Genomic DNA, 25,126 nt, shown 5'->3' on the forward strand with positions numbered 1-25,126 from the left:
CGATTGAAAATGCACGCAACCCAAGTGGTCAGATGGCTGGACCGAGGACACTTTTGAGACTTTAAAGTGGGACCTGATCCACAAAAGGTTGGGAACCTCTGAGTTAGAGGAATCCATGTATTATATGAAAATTATGATGTATGACATTGGGAAAGTCCAATGGAAATGGCCCTTAACAATCAGAGAAACACAATTATTGTTCAGATGGCCTGCACACACACACTCTTATTTGTTTACCTGGAAGGTTACGACTTCCTCATCAGTCTGAAAGGGAGGAGTCTGAGCAAATACTTCCATCTTATTGGCTGCCCAGCTCTCCACATCCCTCCCCAGTTGGAGTAGCCCCTCCCACAGAGCCAGGCCTCTGTGGAGATTATCCAGATGGGAGTCTGTTCTCTCTGTGACCTGCGATGACAGAAGTTACATCTGAAGTCATAGACACACACAGGCAGGTCAATGTGGGGAAAACAGTAGTTAAGGGTAATGTAAGAGCATAATTACATCCAGCCAGCGATCCATGAATGTATCAGCTTCCCCCTCAAATGTGACGATGGTGCATTCTGGAATCTGTTTTAGATTAAACTGCAGCTGTCTGCAGATGTTACGGACATCTTCTATTCTGCCCCCGAGAACGTTTAGCTCTGCCTTGGTGTCCTGGACCTGATAAATCACACAAACAAGGAGGAGAGTACATGTGTGAATATAAATTACTAACTACGGGTGCAACAGTTGATCTAGCCAATCTCATCAATTATAAAAAAGATTATTGATTTGTCAAAAATAGCAAAAATAGCAGATCCACAAGCTCATGTTGTGAGCTCTATTTTTTGGCACAGAGTTTTGGTGTAGAGGGAAAAAGTGTGGACCAAGTACAGAGCCGACCCCAGTCAACTAAGTATAGAGGGTTTAAGTAGTTAAATGAGAATAGCTGCCTTGTCATGGAGTCTCTGCAGGTTGTCTTTGCCCAGGTAGGAGGCCTGTTCACTGATGGTTTTCTCTGCTCTCTGCAATGTGGAGCTCAGCTCACTCCCAACCACCTGAAATCTCTTCAGCAACTCCGCTAGGACACGACACTGATTCAACCTGTGTGTATACACACACGTACGTACACACATAAACGCACAAAATATGCATCACAATGTGATAAAACAACAGACATGCATGATATGGTAATGAAACTTCAGATTTAAAAAGTAATTATAATGCTGTTGACTTTATTATCCATGCTATATATATATATATACACAGTATATATATATATACGCACACACACACACACACACACACACACACACACACACACACACACACACACACACACACACACACACACACACACACACACACACACACACACACACACACACACACACATTCTCTTAAGTTATGGCTATGTGTCAATTACCTTTCTATTACTCCTGTCTCAGTTTCTTCAAAGAGAGCCTCCATCTCATTCATGTGTGTGACATCAGCAGTGGCAGCTGATTGGGAAGATGCGTCAAGCAGGTACAGCAGTTCAGAACGCTGGCCGGCCAGACGGCTCTCCAGCTCTGTCAAGGCACGCATCCTGCAAAATAAGGACAGTGTTTGTCTCCCGGTGACCGTGCAAAGCTGAAGGGAGATTTATACTTAATTGCATGCTAGTGTCGCATGCAATGCATGCATTGTGAGCTTGTAGATCAGCTATTGGTGTGTGACAAAGTATAAATCAGGCATGAGTTTGCATGTGAGAACGTGATTGCTTTTTTGAGTTAGTGTACGGATACAATGTGAATTGCTCTTCTGCCCTTCTCGCCTTGCGCAGGCATCATTGCAGCTTTAAAACGCTTTAAAAAGCTTTAAAATATATCTGAGATGCTATTTCAGAGTGCTCAGATGAACAGTACAGTAGGCTACATATTAACTTTTGTTATAAACTACTTAGTATATTCAACTCCCAATGTCACTAGTATGTTTAGTTTCTATTTTTAAGAAGGTAAAAAAATCACTCAAATGAAAATAAAACTATTATAACTTATTTAACTACTATATACTATCTACTATATTATTTAACTATTACAGTATACATGCAGTATTATTTATCTATTATATCTAGTATTATGTATGGTTATCTATTATGTATCTATTATCTAGAAGACTATCATACCGTATATCAATCATTTATCTCAGGTGTGTTACCTCTGCTGAACTGCATGGAGGGTTGGTTCTTTTAACCCCAGCTCCCCTGTTGCTCCCTGGATCTCCCTCAGGAGCCGTAGGAAGGTAAACCTCCTCTGAACTGCACTCTTTGTCTCCTCCCCCTCTTTCTTTCCCTGGCTGCTCCTTCTCCTTCTTCGTCTTTGGTCTTTGGACCCTGAGCTCTGGTCCTGGGCCCTCCGTCTTCCACCCGTACGCTCTGCCTCCTGACTTGGCACTTCCTCGCTCCTCAATTCCTTCGACTCCTTGTCCTGTTCACCCGACTTACACCTCTCGGGCTCCAAACCTGAACCCAGTTCCATCCCACTGTGAGAAGGAGGGGTCTCTTCCTGCGTTTGGCCCCGCCCACTACAACCTCTATTAACTTCAGTCTTTATAAGACCGGTCTCCTCCGACCCCTTCGACTTGACCTTCGACCCCATCTCCTGCGATCTTCCCAAAACACACAACTCTTTATTCTGGTGAATCTGGTCCTCCCTGCTTCTGCTCCGCTCTTTGTTCACCTCGTCGAGTCTCTGGACCAACGACACCCCCACGTCCCCACACGTCACCGTGGTGCCGTCCATGGTCAATGTCATCCCTGTGGCCTTTAACAAGCCGTCCACTCTAGCAGCATCCTCCCCAGCCATCTGGAATCTCTGCCGGGCTACAGCCTGCCAGGAGTGACTCACCTGGACAACCTCATCTCCCTGCCTGTTGCTGGACTCCATGAGAGCATGGATCTCAGCCTGGCCCTGCCTCAGGCTGACCAGGAAGCAGTCCAGGGCATGAAGTGCCGACTCAACCTTCTTCAGATGCTCTCTGAGCTGTCGGAGGTGATGGAATCTGCTGTGGCTAGCGTGGCCAAGGAGTGAAGGGATTGTGCCGTCCAGCCCTTCTTTTTCCTCCTCAGCAGCTATTCCAGACAGCTTACTCATTTCAGCCTCCAGTCTGAGATCCATTTCCTGGGTAATAGAATCGAGGATTAAAACATGTCATACTTGAAGATTCAGAAGTATGCATGGTTATAAACTAGGTCATGACTCCTGAATGTCATCAGGGGCTGTTTATAGCATTATCCACTTATGTATTATCCTCAGAAGGCCTTTACAAGGGGCCCTTTTAGCTCTTTCCAAACTTTATTGCACATTAAGACTGGAATATTTTGCTGCTCCTGATCGTTATAATATAATATCTTGGATAACTTCATCGCTCATCTCTACCGAGTTTGGCCCTCGGTCCGCACACTGCATGGGCATGATACTGACGGTTCAGGAGCCACTACCTAAATACTCATGACATACCTTTAAGTCATTTACTGCTTTTGAGTCAGCCAAGGACAGAGAGGAGATGTCCACGGCCTGTCTGGTGATGTGGTCGAGCTGCTCTGTGATCAGCTTCATCTGACAATCTGATGCTTCCATCAGGTCTTTAGTGCTGTCATAGGATGCCATTCTACAAAGAAACACATATTTTACTTTTAGTCCAAACCTCGTGAAATAATCTGCTATTATACGGCTAAGTACTATGAATATAATAAACCATATTTGTCATTTTAAGGGAATTCCCATGAGCTTTTGAACCCTGTGTCATACCTTTATAATAACACATAGATACACTGCTAGATGATAATAAGAAGGCATGGTGTTGTAATTAGTAGTATGCAGGCACAAAACATGTTAAAGCAAGTTTGAGAAAAAAAGACCATTGATAATAAGAACTAATGCCTTGCTTAAGAGCAATCCTCAACCATGTGGACTGCACCTGTTCTGCAGAGAGATCTGTTGGCTCCTCCACTGCTGAAGGAGCTGTGCCCTGTCCCTCTCCACCCGACCCTCGTCCTCCTGCAGGTAGGCCAACTGGGAGAGCTGGGCATACTGGAGCTCAAATTCAAACCATAGCGCCTCTGTCTCCTGTTTCAGAGTCTGTCGAGAAGAAACACATAGACACACAAATAAGTTAAAGAGCACAGTTGCAGAGATGTGAAACATTTGAACATTTGAACCGTCAGCGGTAGGAGGGTTGCTGCTGAAACTGGCCTGCAGGTTTTGGAGCTGGTTCTGAAGTGTAGAGACACCGACTGGGTCTGGGACGCTCTCAGCCGTCTGCAGGAGCTGTCTGTTGCGTTGGAGCTGAGAGTGAAATGCTAAGCTGCTGTCTTGGTACCTGTGGTATAAAAAAGGTGGCAGACAGTCACTCCCTGTGATCTTTACCCCAAACATTACAGGTCTTAAAAAGACCCAATCCAGAGGGAGCAGAAGACTCTCACCTGTGATACCATGCTAATCTCACATATGGCTTTAGTGATCTTTATTTTATTGGCTGTAACACGGTACAAGGTACAGGGCAAACTTGTATTTGTTCAGTGTGATAAAACCAGGGCCTACAGATAATACACACACATCCTCATAAAACATCATATTTCCATAGGGTGCCTGGTGGCTCAGCCAGTGCACAGGCCATATGCTGTAAGTGCAAGGACCCGACCCAGGTTCTTATCCAACCCCTGTCTTGTCTCGCACGTCCCTCCCCTCTCTCTCTCTCTGCCCTTTCTCTCTACACTGACCTTTATCTGAAATAAAGCATAACATTGCACACAAAAAATGCATTTGCTCTCCAGCTGACTAACTGTAAGCAGTGTGGCCAGATAAAAACCTACAGCTGGCACTTGTTACATCTCTAGACATACAAATATATATATTTTATATCAGACTACAGTGTGTTTCATATCGCACTTACATTATCTTTAAAATCCCATTTCAATCTCTAGAATAAGCGTCTGACAAATGCAGAACATTGCATTGCGGTGGTGCAGAGATATCGATTGACCCCTACCTTTTCAGCACTTCCTGCTGCAACAAGCCCTCTTCCTGTTGGGGAGGGACCTCGGGTGGGATCACGGTCCGCTCGGCTGCCTGCCGGGTTTCCACAACATCACCCCTGACGACCGCCTGGACACACAGAGGAGAAGAGAGCAGTGAGCCTATCCAATTACGGTGGATTAGCACTCTACGGCTGCCACTGAGGCTAAGAGGCGCTGGGAGCAGCCAATCACACTTCAGGATTTGTTTGTAACCGCCAAGGCTTATGGAAAGGCCAAAAGCCAGGTTAAAGGGGATGTAGATAAGTAAATATAAGATAGGGAAGATTAGAAAATATACACATGGATTTGGAAAAATAATCATCTTTTCTCTCTGGTTTTAAAGTTGTTAGGTTCAACAGCATTGAGCATTATGGTCAGATAGACAGACAGACAGACAGACAGACAGACAGACAGACAGACAGACAGACAGACAGACAGACAGACAGACAGACAGACAGACAGACAGACAGACAGACAGACAGACAGACAGATATATAGACCTTTATTATTCCCAAGAGGGGAATTCAGTTGCCATACTATAGCATGCACATGGTTTTAACATATTAGCAGAGTGCAGTGCTGACAGATATGAAAATGAAAAGCTGTCTTCTTGTGATCTCTCCATACCTGTAGCTGAGCTTGGCTCTGTGGGATGTGCAGTACACCACTGTGGACTTTCAGTCGGTGCTGATCCTGGGTCTGTAGTAGGGGCTCCTGTTCATCATCATCTAGGTCCTGGCTAGGGAGCGGCTTCTGGCCCAGATTCAGCTTTTGATGGTCCTCATCAAGTGGCGGGCAATCCTTAATTCGATGAGTGGGGCTTTTGACATGGAGTGGGCAGTCTGAGGCCTGCGGCAGCTCAGTGTTAATTGAAGGTGTGGGGTCTTGATCTGGGCAGGCCAGGCTTGGTTTTTGTTTGTTGTCATCTGTTGGTTGAGGGTCAGCCTGAGTGCCACTTCTGCTCAGTGGGGTGTTCTGCTGTCCCCTGCTGGGTTAACATATGTACAGCAACAGAGGGGAGGTCCAGGGCAATCAATTAAATTACACAGTCCACCAGAACGAGGGAAGCCTTACCCAATGCCAATTAGTAACATAATTTGCTGAAATGTTCTATTTTGTAAACCAAATTCCATTTAATTTCACATCTCCACGTAAAATAATTTAAAAATAAATCAGTTAGATTATAATGGACAATTTTGAGGGAGCATTGATTTTATATCAAGTTAACCATTCCCATCAAAGCAAAACCCACCCAAAAAGATAATCCACATTTACATATAAACCACATCCACATTTATATATAAACATAATCTAATGGGAGACATTAGATTCATAGAGAGTAAGTTAAAACTTTTACAGCCAAAGGTGTTCAAGTTAGTGGTGATAATAGTTAATGGTGCATTTATGGACTTAAACCCAACAGAAACTGTTCAGATGGTACAGTGGGAATATCAATTATATGATTCAGGGTTTAATTGTGGGATCGCTAAAGCGATCACACTAATGTTATTGCCACTATTTATTATATACTTCCCCCCGTTTTTTGACGGCTAACTAGTCCTTCATACTTTTAGCTACAAACTCCATTCCAACTCTACAACGTTCGGCCTACTTAGGACATATCGGCTACCATTTGAATTTTTGAAATCATTTGTACTTTTAGAGATATTTCACTTTTTACTTCTAAAAAAACTCCCATTCATTTCAATGGAGAAATTCATACTTTTAGCTAGAAACTCCGTTCCAACTCTATAACGTTCAGCCTACTTAGGACATATTGGCTACCATTCGAATTTTTGAAATCATTTGTACTTTTAGAGATATTTCACTTTTTAAATAGTAAAAATACTTAAAAATTGATAAAAGAGTAAAAATACTTAAAGGTTGTAAAAATTAGTAAAAGCTACTTTAAAGTAAATAAAGTGACTAAAAATACTTTAAAGTAAATACCTTGAGTAAAAATACTTAAGAGTACTTATATTGAGTAAAAATACTTAAAAGTACTCAAAATGAGTAAAAAATACTTAAAAGTTGAAAAAAATAGTAAAAATACTTAAAAGTTGATAAAAAGAGTAAAAATACTTAAAAGTTGTACAAATTAGTAAAAGCTACTTTAAAGTAAATAAAGTGACTAAAAATACTTTAAAGTAAATACCTTGAGTAAAAATACTTAAGAGTACTTATATTGAGTAAAAATACTTAAAAGTACTCAAAATTAGTAAAAATACTTAAAAGTTGTAAAAATTAGTAAAAAATACTTTAAAGTAAATAAAGTGACTAAAAATAATTTAAAGTAAATACATTGAGTAACAATACTTAAGAGTACTTAAATTGAGTAAACATACCCAATTTAACCCAAAATAACAATACTTTAACACCTTTCAAACCTTTCACACCTTTCACACCTTTCAAACCTTTCAAACCTTTAGAACCTTTCAAACCTTTAGAACTTTTAGAACCTTTCCAACCTTTCAAACCTTTAGAACCTTTCAAACCTTTAGAACCTTTCAAACCTTTAGAACCTTTAGAACCTTTAGAACCTTTAGAACCTTTAGAACCTTTAGAACCTTTAGAACCTCTTAAACCTTTCAAACCTTTCAAACCTTTCAAACCTTTCAAACCTTTCAAACCTTTCAAACCTTTCAAACCGTTCAAACCTTTAGAACCTTTAGAACCTTTCAAACCTTTAGAACCTCTTAAACCTTTCAAACCTCTTAAACCTTTCAAACCTCTTAAACCTTTCAAACCTTTAGAACCTTTAGAACCTTTCAAAGCTTTAGAACCTTTCAAACCTTTCAAACCTTTAAACCTTTCAAACCTTTAACTCTACTAACACTATCAATACTCAATACCATCAACATTCTTAGCGATCCCACACTGTTTCTTCAGGAACAGTACCTTCTAGTTTCCTTTAAAGCTAACCCAAAATAACAATACTTTAACACCTTTCAAACCTTTCACACCTTTCACACCTTTCAAACCTTTCAAACCTTTAGAACCTTTCAAACCTTTAGAACTTTTAGAACCTTTACAATCTTTCAAACCTTTAGAACCTTTCAAACCTTTAGAACCTTTCAAACCTTTAGAACCTTTAGAACCTTTAGAACCTTTAGAACCTTTAGAACCTTTAGAACCTTTAGAACCTTTCAAACCTTTAGAACCTTTCAAACCTTTCAAACCTTTAGAACCTCTTAAACCTTTCAAACCTTTCAAACCTTTCAAACCTTTCAAACCGTTCAAACCGTTCAAACCTTTAGAACCTTTCAAACCTTTAGAACCTCTTAAACCTTTCAAACCTCTTAAACCTTTCAAACCTTTCAAACCTTTCAAACCTTTAGAACCTTTCAAAGCTTTAGAACCTTTAAAACCTTTAAAACCTTTCAAACCTTTAAACCTTTCAAACCTTTAACTCTACTAACACTATCAATACTCAATACCATCAACATTCTTAGCGATCCCACACTGTTTCTTCAGGAACAGTACCTTCTAGTTTCCTTTAAAGCTGTCAATGAAATATGTGAGGTATATGAATGACTGTGGAATAAAGAACTTTGCGCACTCATGTCCAATAGAATAGATTACATTGGTTTTGCACATCAACTGACAATGGCCCTATTTTACCTGTGTTGCTGTGGTAACACAGAATTACTGGTTTCATTTGACTGCAGTGTTTGAGCTGTAGTCTCCTGCCTTCCACTTGACTCCCTCGGCTGAGCTACAGCAGGACAGGTTTCCTGGTGGCTCTCCATAATAGACCCAAGGGACAAACCACCATCAGTGGAGAGACACGCCTAGAAAAGTATAGCATTTTAAAGTACATTATGTTCTTCAAACTTGAGAAACAAACACCAAACGTCAATACCGTATGTCAGAAAATCCACCTGCTGTATCAATCTATTCCTAGAACTAACAGGAAGTATCTCCGCTATGGTATGTCGTTCAAATGTGCATCGATTAAACGGTGCATCACTGCCCTCTTGTGGTTTAAAACATACCCTACATAAACTACTCTGATGCTTATCTGAGGTGTAATTGGAGAATAGTTTGTGGTGTATATCAAAGTTCAATTTGTACATCTACAAGACAATACAATAAAGATTGACACACTGAATTTCTGTCATATCCATTCATACTCTGCAGTCATTCATCAATCAACAAACAAACAAAAAACAAACAAACACATTCTTCGGTATACCTGATGTTTTTGCACATATTCAAAGTCGATCTGGTCAGCGGTATCATGCAGAGAGTTAGCATGCATTTCACATTCCTTATGAGACAAGGGTGTCTTTCCTCTTCTTCTGATCTGAGACCACAACAGTGGCAAAAAGTTGGCCATTTCTGAGCACACATCCTGGGCATGACATCACACAACACAGACAATCGAGCACTGTTAAACACGTTCAAACTGGCATCCCACATTTTGGCCAAGCATGTCATTATAGGCGAAGATTAAATAAATCAATATTATTAATACATTAATAATAATAATAAAACATTTCAAGCATATAAACCAGGAAAGTTTGATTGTCTAAATCTGGATTTGTAGGATGTCGAAAAATATAAGATTCTTTTATAATGGTTTGAAGATTTGCATGTGTTAAATTTAAATGAGAGTAATGGCAAATACACAGTAGGATTAAAAAAACACTTTTTGCAGTGACAAGCCCAAATCCAATTATTCGTCATGACAATATAGTAGGCTACAAGCTCCATCTCAGAGTAGAATTATCTTCAATAAAAGACAACCACATTAATAAAGACATTAATATTCACAGTGTATCGATAAAACAGGTTGTACACTCTGGGTTAAATTAGCACAAGTTCTACTAACTAAATAAATAGTAAATAGTAAATTACAGAAATTAATTTGTACAGTATGTCCATATTAATTCTTAATAAAGCATTAAAATGCAGAATAGAATCAAATGATGATTTGGGAGTATTTACAACCATTTTTGTCAGTCACTGTAGTAGTCTCTCAAGCAAGCCAAATCGTTGCTACAGAGAGTCTGGCACTATGTAAAGGTATAGGTCTACATAAAGGTAGCCTCTTTTAACCACTTAAACCTATAAACTTAGTTGACCAGGGTCCTCTAGGGCTCTATAATTGCCCCCATCTTTTTTCCCTCTGCACCATTTTTTTGTGCTGAAAATAGCCAATCTACAAGCTGTCATACCTCCCACTGCTTTCTGACTGAAACAGAGAGGAGCATCAAATCCTGGAGCTGAGTCTCGGAGCAGAAGGAGCTGAAACCCTCCACTGCCCCCAGAAACTCCTCAAGGACTGCCTTTTTCAGAGTCCTTAATGCTCTCTGCAAGCAAAAACCATGCAGAGACAAACATGACAGCCCAAACATGCAAAACCATGACTGGCAGCTTTGTAAAACAACACATCACAGACAAAATTGTTCCCTCAGGTTACTGCAAGTCAATTGTTTGATTTGCTCAACAGCAACCGGTAACACTATATGTAATGAGGCAAGAGTCCATTAATGGTTTCTTTAACCATAACTAAATGGTTATTAACAATTGTAACGCTTAAGTAACAGCCTATTGATTCATAGTTTTTTAGTTTTTTTAATATTCTGTACTAAATTAAAAATTATTGGTATTTATTTTGATGGATGAATAAAAGTATAGAGTAGTTCATTGGTAATTTGTTAAATGTTAATTACTATTATCTGGACACTTATAAAGTAGGGGCTGCTAAGTGGGCTAAGATTGACTTAATAGTTAATAAACATACTTGTTAAGTGCCCTCATTATTAAGAGCTACTGTACATGCCTGGATGTGGATGGCATGTACAGGCTCAGCATCAAGCATGTATAAGCAGCAAAGAGCTTGCAGTGCAAAAGGACAACTTCAGGCAAAAGCGCAGAGTTTGGAATATCACACACATGTCATATACAGACAGAACTCCAAATGTGCATTTTGTTGAATGAGCGATATACATTTCTGAAAGTTCAGACATTTGTGGGAAATAAAAAGAGACATTTTTACCTGTTTCCTCTTGGCTTGCCATTCTGAGATCTCTTTGTCACTGAACAGTATGATGGCTTCCTGAATGTGCTCCTGCACCCGATATTTGGCCTTCTCCAGGCGGTTCTTGGCCACTGCCTGGGCTTTGGAATGAACATCACTTCTGACCAAAGCAGGTGGTAGTGGAGGTTTTTGGTTTCCACATTCTGTCTGCAGAAGGTTTTGTTTCCGCCTTAACCGGAGTTTCTGACTGTGCATCTGTGAGTGAGAAGAGGGTTCCTTTTTGTCTCTCCCACTTTTAGGACTCTCAGCCTTGTCAAGTGGTTCAGAGCCAGTATATGGATGTTGCTCAGTTTGGCTTGGATTTGGAACTTGGACATGAGTTCTGGCAGAAGACTGAGATTGACTCAAACACTTTGATTCAGCTTCTTTTCGGATTTGATCCAGAGGAGAAGGTATTTGAGGTTCTGTCATTTTATCCAAATGCTGAGGCTCTATCTGGATTTCAGCGTGGGGTAAGACCTTGATCATGGTTTTCTGAATGTTCTTGTCCTGAGAATGGCTATAGTTTAGCTTCCCCTGTTTCGGAAATGAAGACTGAGGTTGACTTGGATCCTGGGTTTGGTGATCGATAGTCCCATTTGTTTGTACCTTGGTGTCTGCCTCTGTCTGACACATGATTTTAGTAGGAAGCTGATTACCAGGAGCTTCACAAACACGTTGACTAAATGCTCGGGAGCTAAGCAGTTCCATAATTTCCTGGGAAAGCACACACATGATGAGACAAAATTACTTTAGATGAAGGAGGTATACTTTGTTTTAGATTGTGGTATTATTGAGTGAGTTTAAAAAAAGGTAGAGCCCACACACCACCTGCAAGGCAAAGGATCCACTTTATTGAGTAGACAACGTTTCGATCCTCATAGGATCTTCATCGGGTCAAATGACCCGATGAAGATCTTATGAAGATCGAAACCTCGATAAAGTGATCCTTTATGTACCATGAAGCCAGTGTGCTGGCTCTACCTTTTTAGTTGTTTTGGCCTGTAGTTATGTACGATTAATGAGTGGGTTAACAAATAATTATCATAATGGGGTACTCCGGTCGACTAATTACATAGGGATTGACGATTGAGCGTTAATTTACCTGGGAGTGAGATACTGTGTTTGAGACCCTGTCTTGTATGGTAGAGGTACTGAGGGACAGCAGGGGACAGTTCTGTGCATTGTCCACAAGGGCCTGAAGGTCCTGGCCCTCAGCCACCACCTGGCCCTCCAGCTGCAAGCCACGAGAAATCAGCATCTGGCGAAAAGAATGACCATACTTTATATTGACCATTATATTAGACCACTTGAAAACCAATGACACTCATCAGGCTTAATTTCCATTAGAGACAAACACGGTGTGCCACAGCTTAACATGTACTTACAGTAGCAGGCAATTTTTCAGCAGAACACAACATTTCTGTGACTCTTTATGTTAGCTGTTGCCAAAACACACATTGTCAAGTAAGACTTGGGTTCAGTGCAGACTACAGAGTACGGATTGGCCCTGCTGTCCGAAAATAGTTTTATAAGGTTTATTTGTAAAACATTATATTGATTATCTTTGTCATTTAAAACAGTAAATGCTGACTTGAAAGTCATTTGTTGACAAAAAGATTTGATTTGCTCACTTTTATGCTTGTTTGCGGTCCTGAGTGTCCCATGTGTTTCCTCTTCTTGATGTTCTGGTAACTCTCCAGGGCCTCAGTGCCCCAGTGGCTGAGCTCCGCTAGGTGGCCCTCCAGCATGGATGAAGCCTGCTGTAGCTCCCTGCATGTCTTCTCCACTTCAGTGAGCTTATGGCATATCTAGGCAGAAAGAAATGTAATAATGTAATCACATGAACCCAAGCGTTCCTATTCTGGGCATATCATAATATGCGAACATTCTATGAAAATAGGCGGTGAAAAATATAATATCTACAAGCTGTTGTGTTGTGAATTAATACTGTAGATCGGCTATTTTTGGTGAATACGTTTGGTGGAGAGGGAAAAAAGGATGGGACCAAGTTCATTGTACGTCAACACCAGAAGCTGGGAAGGTGAGCAAGGAATCATCACAATCCCTTCAACCTAGAGGTGTGCATAGTTGAGCCGCATGGCTGTGATTCAGCCCAGGTTTGTTTTGACATTTTCAGCACCCTCTGATGGACACATCTTGCTTTTCTTTTCCAACAGTGTTTTGTGGTTAACTTTGTTTATTCTCATACTCTCTACTTCCAGTTGCTTATCATGTGTGTTTATTTACCCTTTATTTATTCAGGAACTCCCATTGAGAGTATCTTTCACAAGGAAGACCTAGGCAAGATGGCATCAACATTAATGTGCAGGATTCTGCAGTGCACTGGTACACTAGTGCAGACACTTGTCACGTGAAGGAGGCTTTATTGTCTCCGCCAGGCCGAAGGCATGGCGAGAGAGTATGTTTTGCACCCTGTCCGTCCGTCCGTCCGTCCGTCCGTCTGTCCGCAGCTAATCTCTGGCACCGTTGGCTTGATCGCAGCGAAACTGTGCACACACACTCCCTGGATGCCAATTCAGAACCTTTGCCCCAAAATGTTCACATGGGCCTGTTATAGCGCCACCAGGAGGCCGATTTGTGCAAAACCCTTTTTTTTAATATTACTCCTACATATTGTATCCAAACGTCATACAAATTGGTACACAGTATCTCTATAGTCATGTGATCAACCCGGATCTGTCCGATTTCCCAGATTCCATCCTCATTGGCTAAGGTTGGCCTCCAAAGTTTGCAGGATTGGTCCGTTTTGAACAAAATGCCTCAAATCATGAACGCACCTTGCAATTTCCGTGAAATTTCACACGCACATTCCCATTAGACCGAGGAAGAAATGCCACTTAAAAAGTTTCAAATCTGCTTCATGGTGGCGCTATAACAGGCCGATTCGTGTTTTTACCAATAACTGCACCGATTTGTGTAAAACTTTGTTTGCACACTCTCTAGAGGCCAAGGAAAAACCTTTGCCCTGCATTTTTCACATTTGCCTTTTATAGCGCCACCAGGAGGCCGTCTAAAGTAAAATACATTTGTTGATATTAAGCCTTCAGATTTTATCAAAATTTCACGCAAATCGGTACACATGATCTCTATAGTCATGTGATCAAGATGGATCTCTTTGATTTCTCATATTCCATCCTGATTGGCTAAGATTGACATCTAAACTTTACAGGAGTGGGCTGTTTTGAACAAAATGCAGCAAATCCTGAACCCAGCGTCCGATTGCGGTGAAACTTTGCACACACATTCGCACTTCGTTGAGGAACAAATGCCACCCTTTTAACATTGCCCTATTATAGCGCCACCAGGAGGCAGATTTTTGCAACACTTTTCTTTTTTATATTACTCCAACACATTTTGTCCAAACATCATGCAAATCGGTACATATTATCTCTGTAGTCAAGTGATCAAGATGGTTCCGTCCGATTTTTCCTATTCCATCCTGATTGGCGAATTCCAAACATTGCTGGCCCACAACAACCTACCTGACCTGGCGGAGACCTGTGCTCCGAGGAGCACTTTTTCTAGTTTACTCCTGCTTTGCACGGCTCAACAAATAACCATGGCACTTAACCAAATATAACAGAGCTTGTCTACAGTATGTTCTCCCATGCTCAGATTTGATATAACTGGGATAAATTTTGAACCTGAGACTCCCCCAAGGATTTGAAAGAAGGAATGTCAAACAGAACAAAGACACAGCAAAATTTGCATGGAGACTGCAGCTGTACCTCTGGGACAGTTTGTTGGAGTCTTTCAATGTCACATGCTTTAAACTCTGGAGATGAACGGAGACAAGCGAGGTCCACCTCCATCATCTTCTTACTCAGCAACTGATAGAAAGAAACATCAAATAAAATAAAATAAAATAAAATCAAATCAAATCAAATCAAATCAAATCAAATCAAATCAAATCAAATCAAATCAAATCAAATCAAATCAAATCAAATCAAATCAAATCAAATCAAATCAAATCAAATCAAATCAAATCAGATCAATCAATCAATCAACCCGTCCATCCATCCATCCATCCAGCCAACCTGTATTCTCTCCCTGCACATATTCAGTGGGACAGAGGACACCTGTAGAGGCTCTCTCAGCAGCCAGGTGGCCTCTTGTGTCAGTGCCAGGACTACCTGGGGACTCACAGGTTCAGGGCTGGATTCAGATGACACGTCCTGAAAAACAAGTGCTTCATAGCTAGGAGTTCTTGAAAGACCTTCATGTGAGGCCAGGACTGAGCCTGCAGTAATGTGTTCTAGTAATGATGTCTTTTTGTAGACCAATCCGGAAAATAGTTGATAGTTGAGTAGAGTTCATGCTGTTTACTTTGATCTTGCACATTGTAAGTCACTCTGGTGTCAAGTATCTGCTACATGTCTACATTATAAAATGCAGACTATTCAAAGAGCTTTTATGAATAACCCTAGGACTCATTATACACTGTATTTTAAAGCATAGTGCCCCCTAATTTAATGGGCTTCCACAACTTGCATGAAAAGCAACGTGCCTCTTTCAACCTGTCAATTTTATTAAATAAAATAAATCATATTAAATTAGACCCAGTAGAACAGTTGCGCACTAACCTGCAAATGGTTATCAGGAGATCGCCTGTCATTGGAGTATTGTAGGAACTGGGCCACATAGGTCATAATGGACTTCTCATCTGGGCGTTTCACATCAACATCTGGGATGCAGAAGATTTGACAATAAATTACATACAAAATACATTGTTATTGGCTCAATGCAAACCAAGGTTGTATTAAACGACAATATAGACCATATCAAAATGATCTGTCTGATATTGCCTGAACCAATCATCTCCTTGTCCTCCCTACCCAATGACTATAGATGATGTTTAAACATTTCATACACTGGCTAAATTTAGACTGCGTCAAGCACACATCAACTGTGTCTCAACCTCAAATGTCTTCTTGCTCAAAGTCTAAAAGGTAAAAAAATATCTATACGTTTGCACTGCTACTTGGTAGTGCCATGGTACCATATCCATAGTAGAAATGTTGACAGGAAAACTTTCTAATATGTTTATGTGCTGTATGATATGGCCCAAGCTGTGAATAGACAATGACATGAATATCTGTACTATTATGCACATCACTACAGTATGCAATTGTACTACAGAGTGCCTAAACAACTTCCAGAACACTTTGAATACTCAAATAGACCAGGGGACTGTTCATTAAACCTGGAAGAGAACATCACACCAGTGTACAGGTCTTTCTACACTACAGCTTGCCTTCTGTATCTAGAAGTCAGTCAGTTGTCTGAGTGTTCTTACTCAAACAGAAACACATCACCAAAACTGAGAAGCTCACCCTGGGGTTCCAGCAGTCTGGGGATGTGGAGCTCCTTCTCAGCCAGACGGAAGGCCTCCTCCAGGTTCTGCTTGTTGCCCCTGGTCTGGGCCAAGGACAGGTCAACAAGGTCTGGTCTGAGAGAACACAGAATGGCCAAGAAAGCCTCCCCACTGCGCCAGCTTGACTTGAAGTCCTTCACACTGACAGAACAACCAGCCCTACAGAGAGAGACAGAAATGAGAAAAACAAACTAAGAAGGGATATTTCATTTTAAAATCGAACACCCGTTCTTGGTTCTGGTGACTCATAGTGCCCTCTTAATACGTGAGGGGGCCATGTCTTTTCAATTACTTTTTTCATTTATAAAAAAAAAAAAAGATTTGGAAAATGAATTTTTTTTAAAATAAAAGTAATGGAAAAAACATGGCCCCCTTCACGTATTAGGGGGCGATATGAGTCACCAGAACCAAGGACGGGTGTTCTTGATGAATCTAGCATGGTTAAAATAGAGTTTGAAGTTACAATGGGTTTGTATAGAAAGGGGGCGTGTCTGATAAAATGCATATCAAATATCTAAACTGAATCGAGCAACTTAAAAACTGTCTTGGGTGTTCACAAAAGCCTGCGTCGATGATAAGATGACCCAATTTATTTTTTAAAGTGAAATATCCTTTTAAGTTTGTAATAATATGACCATTGAATTTGCACGTTCATATTTCTACATGTTATCAGACAGTGTACCTTTGGCATTGGTCTTTGACCCACAACAGCAAGGCCTTCTTTGCCGAACGGAGGCGTGATGCCCCACCTCGTGAAGTGGGACTATCTGGAGCAACGCGACCAAGGGCGGGGCTACTAGAGGGGCTACTGTTGGACAGAGAGTCAATGGAGGAGTGATGGGAACGGAAGGACAGGTTGCTGGTCAGCACTTCAATCTAAAACGTAGAAACACAGTGGTCAAACTCATTTTCAACACCTCTACATATTCACAGTGGGGCTCCCATTGCCTGTGCCGTGATAGATAACATCAAGGTTGTTTTCAAGTCAAATGGATTGCGTGGATGGAATAATGTTTCCAAAATGGATCAGTAATTGAAAATACTGCCAGGAATCTGAACAAAAACTGTACTCACGCGGCAGTGCAGAATAATGGTCCAGATGAGACCAAGGATGATGGAGGGTCGCCCGTCAACAATATCAGATATGTCGATGTTAACAAGTTTGATCTGCAGCAAACAGCAAACAGCAAACAGCAAACAGCAAACAGCAAACAGCAAAAGTCAAAAACTAAAATACACCAAACTTTTAAATACTGTGTTTTGTTGTACGTACCGATTTGTTCCTGAGAAAATTAAGTGCTGTCTCAATGTTACACCTCTTCTGGAAAAGACTGCGGCCCTTTTCTCTTTTCTGGGGAGAGAATTTTGTGTAAGAGCATTCTCCTTCAACTGTTTCATTTCAAGACTCAGACTCTCTACCAGAACCCTGATGTCAAGTTTAAATTCTAGACCATTACATTATTCTTACATCCAGTTTAATAAACCACGAGCACAGCAGCAGATAGGATAATCCTTTAGTAGAAATGTTTCTGGAGACATTTTGTTTGTGTAATGTGTTGTGCTTTGGGCTTTTATGACTCTTATAGCGGTCTATTGTCCACACTACAAAATCCAGATCGATTTAACTCTTAAAGTTTAAAAATGCACCCGTAACATTTGACTGTTATTGTTGTGTACCAACAATAATGGTAGCCTGTATAAAGAACCATACTGGCGGTCACTGACTGTGACTCACAGTATACTGCATTACTGCTGTGAGTCATACAGTACCATGGTTTGTTAGATTATATTGTATCATTATATTGTATACGATTCACAGGTACGATATGGTTACCTGCCTACATGAATGCACCAGGGATCCCTCCAACTTAACTCACCATACACTGTCCACTCATCACCTCCAGGAGGTCAAGCAGCCTTGCCCCATCTCTGAGGTCAGAGAACAGGTCTGACACGGCGGTGGGAGGGAATCTCTGTGACAGACACATAAAACAATCAACCTCCACTGAGTGAACAAAGCAATGGCACCACCTGCTGTTTCCATGGATAGTCTAACAGGTGGAGGGCTCGCAACTCTTGTTTAATGCTCCCATAAATTAACTATTTATGGGAGCATTAAACAAGATCAAGCCATTCTTCATACATTTAACTCCCGTACTTCACAGCTTGGGTATGCGCCACGGAAAGGGTGTGGAAGGATGTGTGGAAAATATTCCCCACCCTAACCTGTGAAATTCTAGCCTGGTAAACCCTCCCTCCGGAAATCTCATTTCTATTTGTTTCCAGGAGTGAGTCTGGCATGAACCGCCTTTCTGCAATATTGGCTGTGGGCTGGAGTTGGGCGGGAGTAATACCGTTGACTGACAACCCCTTCAGCCAATGATAATTTTTCCCCTTCAGCCAATCAGCAGTTCACCAGTGTAATGTGACGCAACGGGACTTTTGAGACGGCCGTGCCCAAAATGGGTTGCCTTATTCGGATACATGGGTGTCACTGCCCGCCCCTACCGGTTCTCTAAAAAAAAATTTTTAAATAGGCTTTGTCATGATTAATTGACCACATATATGAAGTTAAACAACTAAATTCTATCCAAACGATATCTTCTAAGTAAATTCCGTGCCTCAAAATAGAAGTTAGAGAGCTTTTTGAAGTAAAAAAATAGCGGAGAATATAGCGGACATGAAAAAGATGGCTGCCGTTCGTGTTTTGGACTCACTCGAATTCGCCACCTGATTGGCCAACGTAAGCTGTCAATCACAGAACAATGAGCGACGACGCTGATAGGCTCGGCCGTTTGGCATACACAGCCAATATTGCAGAAAGGCGGTTCATGCCAGACTCACTCCTGGAATCAAATAGAAATGAGATTTCCGGAGGGAGGGTTTACCAGGCTAGTGAAATTCATGCAGGCGAAAGGTATAAGCATTTAATCAATGCTCAAAAGGACATGTATAAATACGTTTGGGGCGAGGTCACAGAGGGTTAAAACCCTTTGTGACCCATGCACCACCTTTTTGAGAAATAAACTGTCCAATAGTGCAGTACATGGGGTGACGTCGTCTTCACAAACACTCTGGGTCGACGCCACAAGTCTGGGTCAGGAGGACATTGCCATTTATCTTCTAGACACAAAGGGAGTGTTTCCTGCAGGGGGCTGATGTCAAATTATCACATGCAGGTGAGAGTGTATGGTGTTGAGGGCAGAGCCGTGTGGATGTGGGGTTACAGAGAGGTGTCAGGTCTCTGATTACAGTGCTGACCATATGCTGCCGGAGCCAGCGACTATATATATACTCCAACAACATATCACAAGCAGCTCAGGGACTGTGGCCAGTTAGAGCTTCGGTCCTGTCTACATCACACACCACTGGCTGGCTATTGAGTCAGCAAGTCACATTCTATAATGAGTTCAGCTCAGAGGATATCATTAACAGATCTGGACCACTTTGAGGACACACACATTGTATTATACTGTACCTCTTCCACACAGCAATTTTAGACAGATTGTTTCAGAATTGTTTTCAGATTGTTTAATTTCAGAATTCAGAATCTTTGAAGTTGATCAAATATGAATAAAAGCATCCCTATTCTTGCATCTTCTTGGGGCTTCACTCTCCATACAATATAACTCATTACATGGGTACCCTTATTACGGTACATGGTTTGGTTGAATGCTCGAATTTGATTGGTCAACCACGTCTGTTATTTCTCGATAGCAGGCCACTGCTCTGCCACCATTTATACTGTATATATAAAGTTGAAGTGGAAACTGGTAAGCTATTAATCTGGCTTATTAATACAGTATTCATAAGTAGCCGTGGAACAAGCGGGATAATACAGATACATATCAGTCCTGCTTTAGCTAATGAATCATAACGCTAAGTAGGCTAATCTTATGAAGGCTACAGAACTTCTACTATATGTATTCTTTTTTTTACATTAGAAGCAGTTAAATCCATAAAATATATCCATAGCTGTATAAAAAGCGTGATTTAGGCTGAATCTCCCTGCCTGGGTTTATTTTGCAGTAATGACTGGCTCGCTGTTCATTATCCCTAATCAACAGAGTCTCATCCCCACTCGTCAAAAAAGGCATCTTGGTCAAGAGTCGGAAGTATCACTTTCCGCACACTCCCTATTTACCCGCAGTCATACAATATAGAAATAAATAATAAATTAATCTGAGCTGCTCCAGTGCTTTCTTTATGTGTCCTGCTCCTGTGATGCACCGGACCTGTCTGAACCTGGCTTGAGGTGCAGCGGAAATCCCTTCCTTCATTTTTTTCTTTTCTTTTCTAGCTTTTGACAAATGTTGGGCACATAAACATTTTGTTTGAGGTTTGGCAATATTGCAATTGATTTTGCATGAAGAATAAGGCAGTCTAATAACAGCCACACATACATGGTTTCTGGCACATACAAGTGCCTCTGAGCAGACTTGAGTTTGTGTGTATCTAACATAATTCACGTACAATATTGATGAATCCGATATGATCATGGAAATATATATGTCGTATATGTCCTTTAGTCTTCGCATAAGCACGTTTCGTGAATGAGTCATGCCTGTCTGTCTGTCTGTCTGTCTGTCTGTCTGTCTGTCTGTCTGTCTGTCTGTCTGTCTGTCTGTCTGTCTGTCTGTCTGTCTGTCTGTCTGTCTGTATGTGTTTTGCAAACCACTGGACTGATCTGCGCCAAATGTCTTGTGCCAGTAGTTCACATAATAATGTTTTATTCTTAAAAACATTTATTTTATACCTGAAGTCAATGAGAGGTAAATAACTCCATATCTGAAAGTCAATATGAAATCATAGTGATATGACATAACCATGGCTTCCAAGATCAATGTGGAAGCCACGTCATTAAGACCCTGTCTTGTTTTAAAATACAATGTAATTGTATATTTGTATAATTGTATGTTCACCAGTTCTTTTATCCTTCGACACATGCATCACATATATTTTGTACGGTATCAAAATGAGTGCTGTGCATGAAATCGTTTTCCAGACATACAGTACCGCACCTTAGAGAGCTGAGCATTGATCCAGTTGGTGAAGGTTCTCTTCTGAATCTGTTCTTGCTCCACTGTGAAGACAGAAAGAATACATGCTGCTTTAAATAAGTCTCATTAATAACATGTATATAGAATATATATCAAAGAACTGTGAAGGCTTTGGCCTGGCCTGATTTGTAATCATCTGCCTGTTGAAAAAAAACTAGCAGATCTATAACAACGTGTCAAATCGTGACACATTGTGACCCTGTGACCTATTTTTATGTGCGACACGATGTGCAACCAAGTATAAATCAGGCATTAGTATACAGAATGTATATAGCTTGCTTGATTGAACCTGCTGCCATGTATCCAGTGTCTGTCCTTTATTGTGCAAGTCTTTATAATTAGATAAGTGAGTGCTAAACTATTGTAATGATGTTGTATTTACTGTATATCACTCTACAGTACATATTTGTCCTCTAGAGGGTGCTGAAAAGTGTGGCTCAATCTCTAGATCTCTAGATAATGCATTGCAAATGCACACTGTGTAAAGAGTATTTCTCGCGGTCGGTGTAGCTCCATGCAGTTCAGTTAAGGCTGCAATCCGGAACTTATTTTAATCACCAATTTCTATCGTAGATGTTAATTCTGTACAATAAAACTAGCACATCTGCAGTGGTTGGACTTGGGGGTATGGTGGTCTCCCTATACTCTTCCATTGAGATATTAGACTCTGGTGTCAGGTGCAACACCTATACTGCCTGACAAGTAGTAGCTGTCTGAAGCTCACAAGTGCAATAATATACCCCACAATATCTCCCCTGTCTAAGCGGGGACTGCCACTTGGATGAGCAGTAGAAATTCAAATCCAGTGGATTTGAAGGTTATGGACTGCAGTTTTAATACAGCAACCACATACAGTAACTGTAATGTCTCCAGTTCAATTCTGTCTGGAGACTTGTGTTGTCACTCTGCTTCTCTGCCCTCAGTTTCCTGTCTCTACACTGTCCTGTCGACTTAATGAAAACATTTCATAGCAACTGCTACAGCCAAGCAGACATCTAAATACAACTCTCCTGACCATAATGAAATACTGTCCTAATACTGGGGACAGGTCTGGCTGTTGGCTACTCACCAACACTAGACGAGCGAGGAATCTCTGACTCCAGTATAGGTGTTTGACCCTCCATGCTATTATCCAATAATGAGCCACCCAGTTAACATTGTGAGTGGAGAGAGAAGTGTCCCCATGCTACAGGGAGCTGCTCTCTCTCTCTCTCTCTCTCTCTCTCTCTCTCTCTCCCACTGGCCACTGATCCTCAACACCCCAAAGTAGCAAGACTTCCTCCTGGGCTAATAAAGGAAGGCTACAGCCTGGGAGCTTTGCCAAGGTGGAAGAGCTAGATGGCTTCCAGGACACACAGACATAGATAGGCACACATACTGTATAGGCACACATACAGTGTGCGTGCAGCCGCTCACACCCACATGCACGCACACACATGCACATACACAGATACAGGTGGTATTTTGACAGAGGGTCAGTAGACAGTGTCTAAGCTTCTATTGTCAAAACAATGTTAATCTTCAATAATGCTCACTTAAAACAGGGTCGGGGGGATATTTTCGAGAACTGTAACTAACTGGTCATTTGCATCTTTTTTGTTGTTGCATGAAACAGTTTGTTCTATACACTGTATTAATTGTATATCATGTTGCAATTATTAAACCCGATGTCAACTCTTCATTCGTTAACAGTACAGTTATAGTGACAGGACGACTTCACCCATTTGAAACCTATCTTCATATAATTGGTCCTCACTAATGCTCATGATAAAATGCTAAAAAAAAACATTTTACCATATCATATGAAGATAGGCTGAAGATTGGTGAACTTGTCCTTGAATGTTTTTTGTAAATCGTGATCAGTTGCTATCTGTAATATTATTTCCCAGAGTGTTGGGGAAAAAATCCAAACATTCACTATTTGTGGTGTTGATTTTGTAGTCGAGGCACAGTCAGTGTTGGTTCAGTGTAGCCTGGTAAACCCTCCCTCCGGAAATCTCATTTCTATTCTATGATTCCAGGAGTGAAATCAAATGGAAATGAGATTTCCGGAGGGAGGGTTTACCAGGCTAGGTTCAGTGTACTTGGTTCAGTTTACCTAGATGTTTATTGGCAAAAGGCCCAAAAAGGTTTGTTTGAAACAAAGCACTGAGTCACAATGACTCATATTCACTAGCAGCACATGGTTACAATATTCTGTTTGTGTAAGGACCTGCTGGGGCAGAAACACCAGCTTTACACAGTCTAAGAAGATCACACCTGCACCTGCAACCAGCAAATCTAGGTCACATTTGACGTGATTTTCAAGTTAAAGATTGTGGGATCTTGCTCACATTATATTGATTCATTTCCTAATTAAACCCTATATACTTTGTGACCGAGGTGTGCCAGGGGTCTATACTTGGTCGCCTCCTTTTTTTTTACCCCTCTACACCAAATCTCTTCATATTTTCAGCAAATGTTATGATATGCCCATAATAGGGATGCTACGGTTTGTGTGGTTAATGCTGGTTTGGCAATATGAGGATATAAGGCATGCAATACACTACATACAAGAAATCATTTGCCTCATTATTTCCACCAGGCTGAAGGCCAGGGCGGAGATGACAGTTTTCACCTCTGTGTGCGTTTGACTGTGTTTTTGTTTGTCCGCAGCTAATCTTGCAAAATACTACACGATCAGCATCAGGTGCATGCTGCCAGCATGCCAAATAGGCTGGAGTGTGAATATTAGCCAGTAGGGCACAAGCTGTCGTATGGGGACTAGCAGACCCATTGAAAGATAGTTCAAGTAGTGAGCGTGGCGTGCGTAGGTTCATGCATTAAATTACAATCTGGTATCCCAGTCACAATGACATTACTTATGTCATTTGTTCTTGTTTGATTTAAGTTTTTACAGTCATTGTACTGTTACACTTGGAATAATATGACATTGCCTGCAGCATCTGGACAGTTGTTATCTGTTGCCATTTTTGAGTTCCAACATATGTGTCTACCCGTCTAGTAGGACGGTAAGTGACCAACAGCGAGCTGTACCTGGAAGTCACAAGTTTCTCTTTACACCTATGAAGCCACATGCAGGTGAAGTTACTGAAGTACATAACTAACTTCGGCTCTGTGCTCTCTGCATGGTCAGGGCTGAAAAAAATCTCTACATCTCTTCTTGAATTCCACAGTACAACCTTTATGCAGAGCAAAACACTATACACTAGACAATGCACAGGTATTCAAACTCTTCTTTCAGTATAAGTAATTGACGGACTAATAATCTAACGCAAAGAAAATTGCATGACATAAATCTTATGCACTACAGCTACATAATATTTCACCAAACTATTCTATATTGTGTACACAGCCAAATCTGGAATGTCAATGAAAAAGAAAAACAAAACTAAAAACTATTTTTACACTACTGTAAGTAAAATTAGCACTTTGGATTTGACTGATAATGAGTCATGCGTGATAAGACTTGGGTCAACAAAAGTAATAAGTAAAAACTGATGCTGAACTGACTCCTCCTAGTCAACAAAACCAAGTGGTATTTTGAATAGACCTTATTGACTTTTTAAAGATGTCATGATTCTTCATGATTTCACACATCAGAC

The 25,126-nt window shown here is 40.9% G+C and overlaps 1 protein-coding gene across 9 annotated transcripts in view; it reads right to left on the reverse strand.

The window, feature by feature from the left end:
• Positions 1-25,126, reverse strand: part of LOC308103492 (nesprin-2-like) — a 111,375-nt gene that overhangs the window by 85,823 nt on the left and 426 nt on the right. For 5 of the 9 annotated variants that reach the window (XM_080453476.1, XM_080453481.1, XM_080453477.1 and 2 more), the window contains exons 2-26: positions 21,483-21,544; positions 18,339-18,434; positions 17,735-17,812; positions 17,536-17,628; positions 17,144-17,337; positions 16,421-16,620; positions 15,671-15,771; positions 15,125-15,262; positions 14,816-14,917; positions 12,698-12,874; positions 12,169-12,324; positions 11,043-11,780; positions 10,219-10,353; positions 9,234-9,392; positions 8,660-8,829; positions 5,666-6,026; positions 5,011-5,126; positions 4,215-4,341; positions 3,940-4,100; positions 3,480-3,630; positions 2,179-3,140; positions 1,406-1,567; positions 933-1,083; positions 502-660; positions 238-405 (exon numbers count right to left, since the gene is read on the reverse strand). In XM_080453476.1, coding sequence (XP_080309602.1) covers positions 238-405; positions 502-660; positions 933-1,083; positions 1,406-1,567; positions 2,179-3,140; positions 3,480-3,630; positions 3,940-4,100; positions 4,215-4,341; positions 5,011-5,126; positions 5,666-6,026; positions 8,660-8,829; positions 9,234-9,392; positions 10,219-10,353; positions 11,043-11,780; positions 12,169-12,324; positions 12,698-12,874; positions 14,816-14,917; positions 15,125-15,262; positions 15,671-15,771; positions 16,421-16,620; positions 17,144-17,337; positions 17,536-17,628; positions 17,735-17,812; positions 18,339-18,434; positions 21,483-21,544 — 5,117 coding nt within the window. Of the gene's footprint in view, positions 1-237; positions 406-501; positions 661-932; positions 1,084-1,405; positions 1,568-2,178; positions 3,141-3,479; positions 3,631-3,939; positions 4,101-4,214; positions 4,342-5,010; positions 5,127-5,665; positions 6,027-8,659; positions 8,830-9,233; positions 9,393-10,218; positions 10,354-11,042; positions 11,781-12,168; positions 12,325-12,697; positions 12,875-14,815; positions 14,918-15,124; positions 15,263-15,670; positions 15,772-16,420; positions 16,621-17,143; positions 17,338-17,535; positions 17,629-17,734; positions 17,813-18,338; positions 18,435-21,482; positions 21,545-22,590; positions 22,733-25,126 lie in introns of those variants that run through there. The other 4 variants (XM_080453478.1, XM_080453479.1, XM_080453475.1 and 1 more) reach the window with 4 other exon arrangements.

The sequence above is a fragment of the Gymnoscopelus braueri genome (genome assembly GCF_963280865.1).
Source record: "Gymnoscopelus braueri genome assembly, chromosome: 16".
NCBI lineage: Eukaryota > Metazoa > Chordata > Actinopteri > Myctophiformes > Myctophidae > Gymnoscopelus > Gymnoscopelus braueri.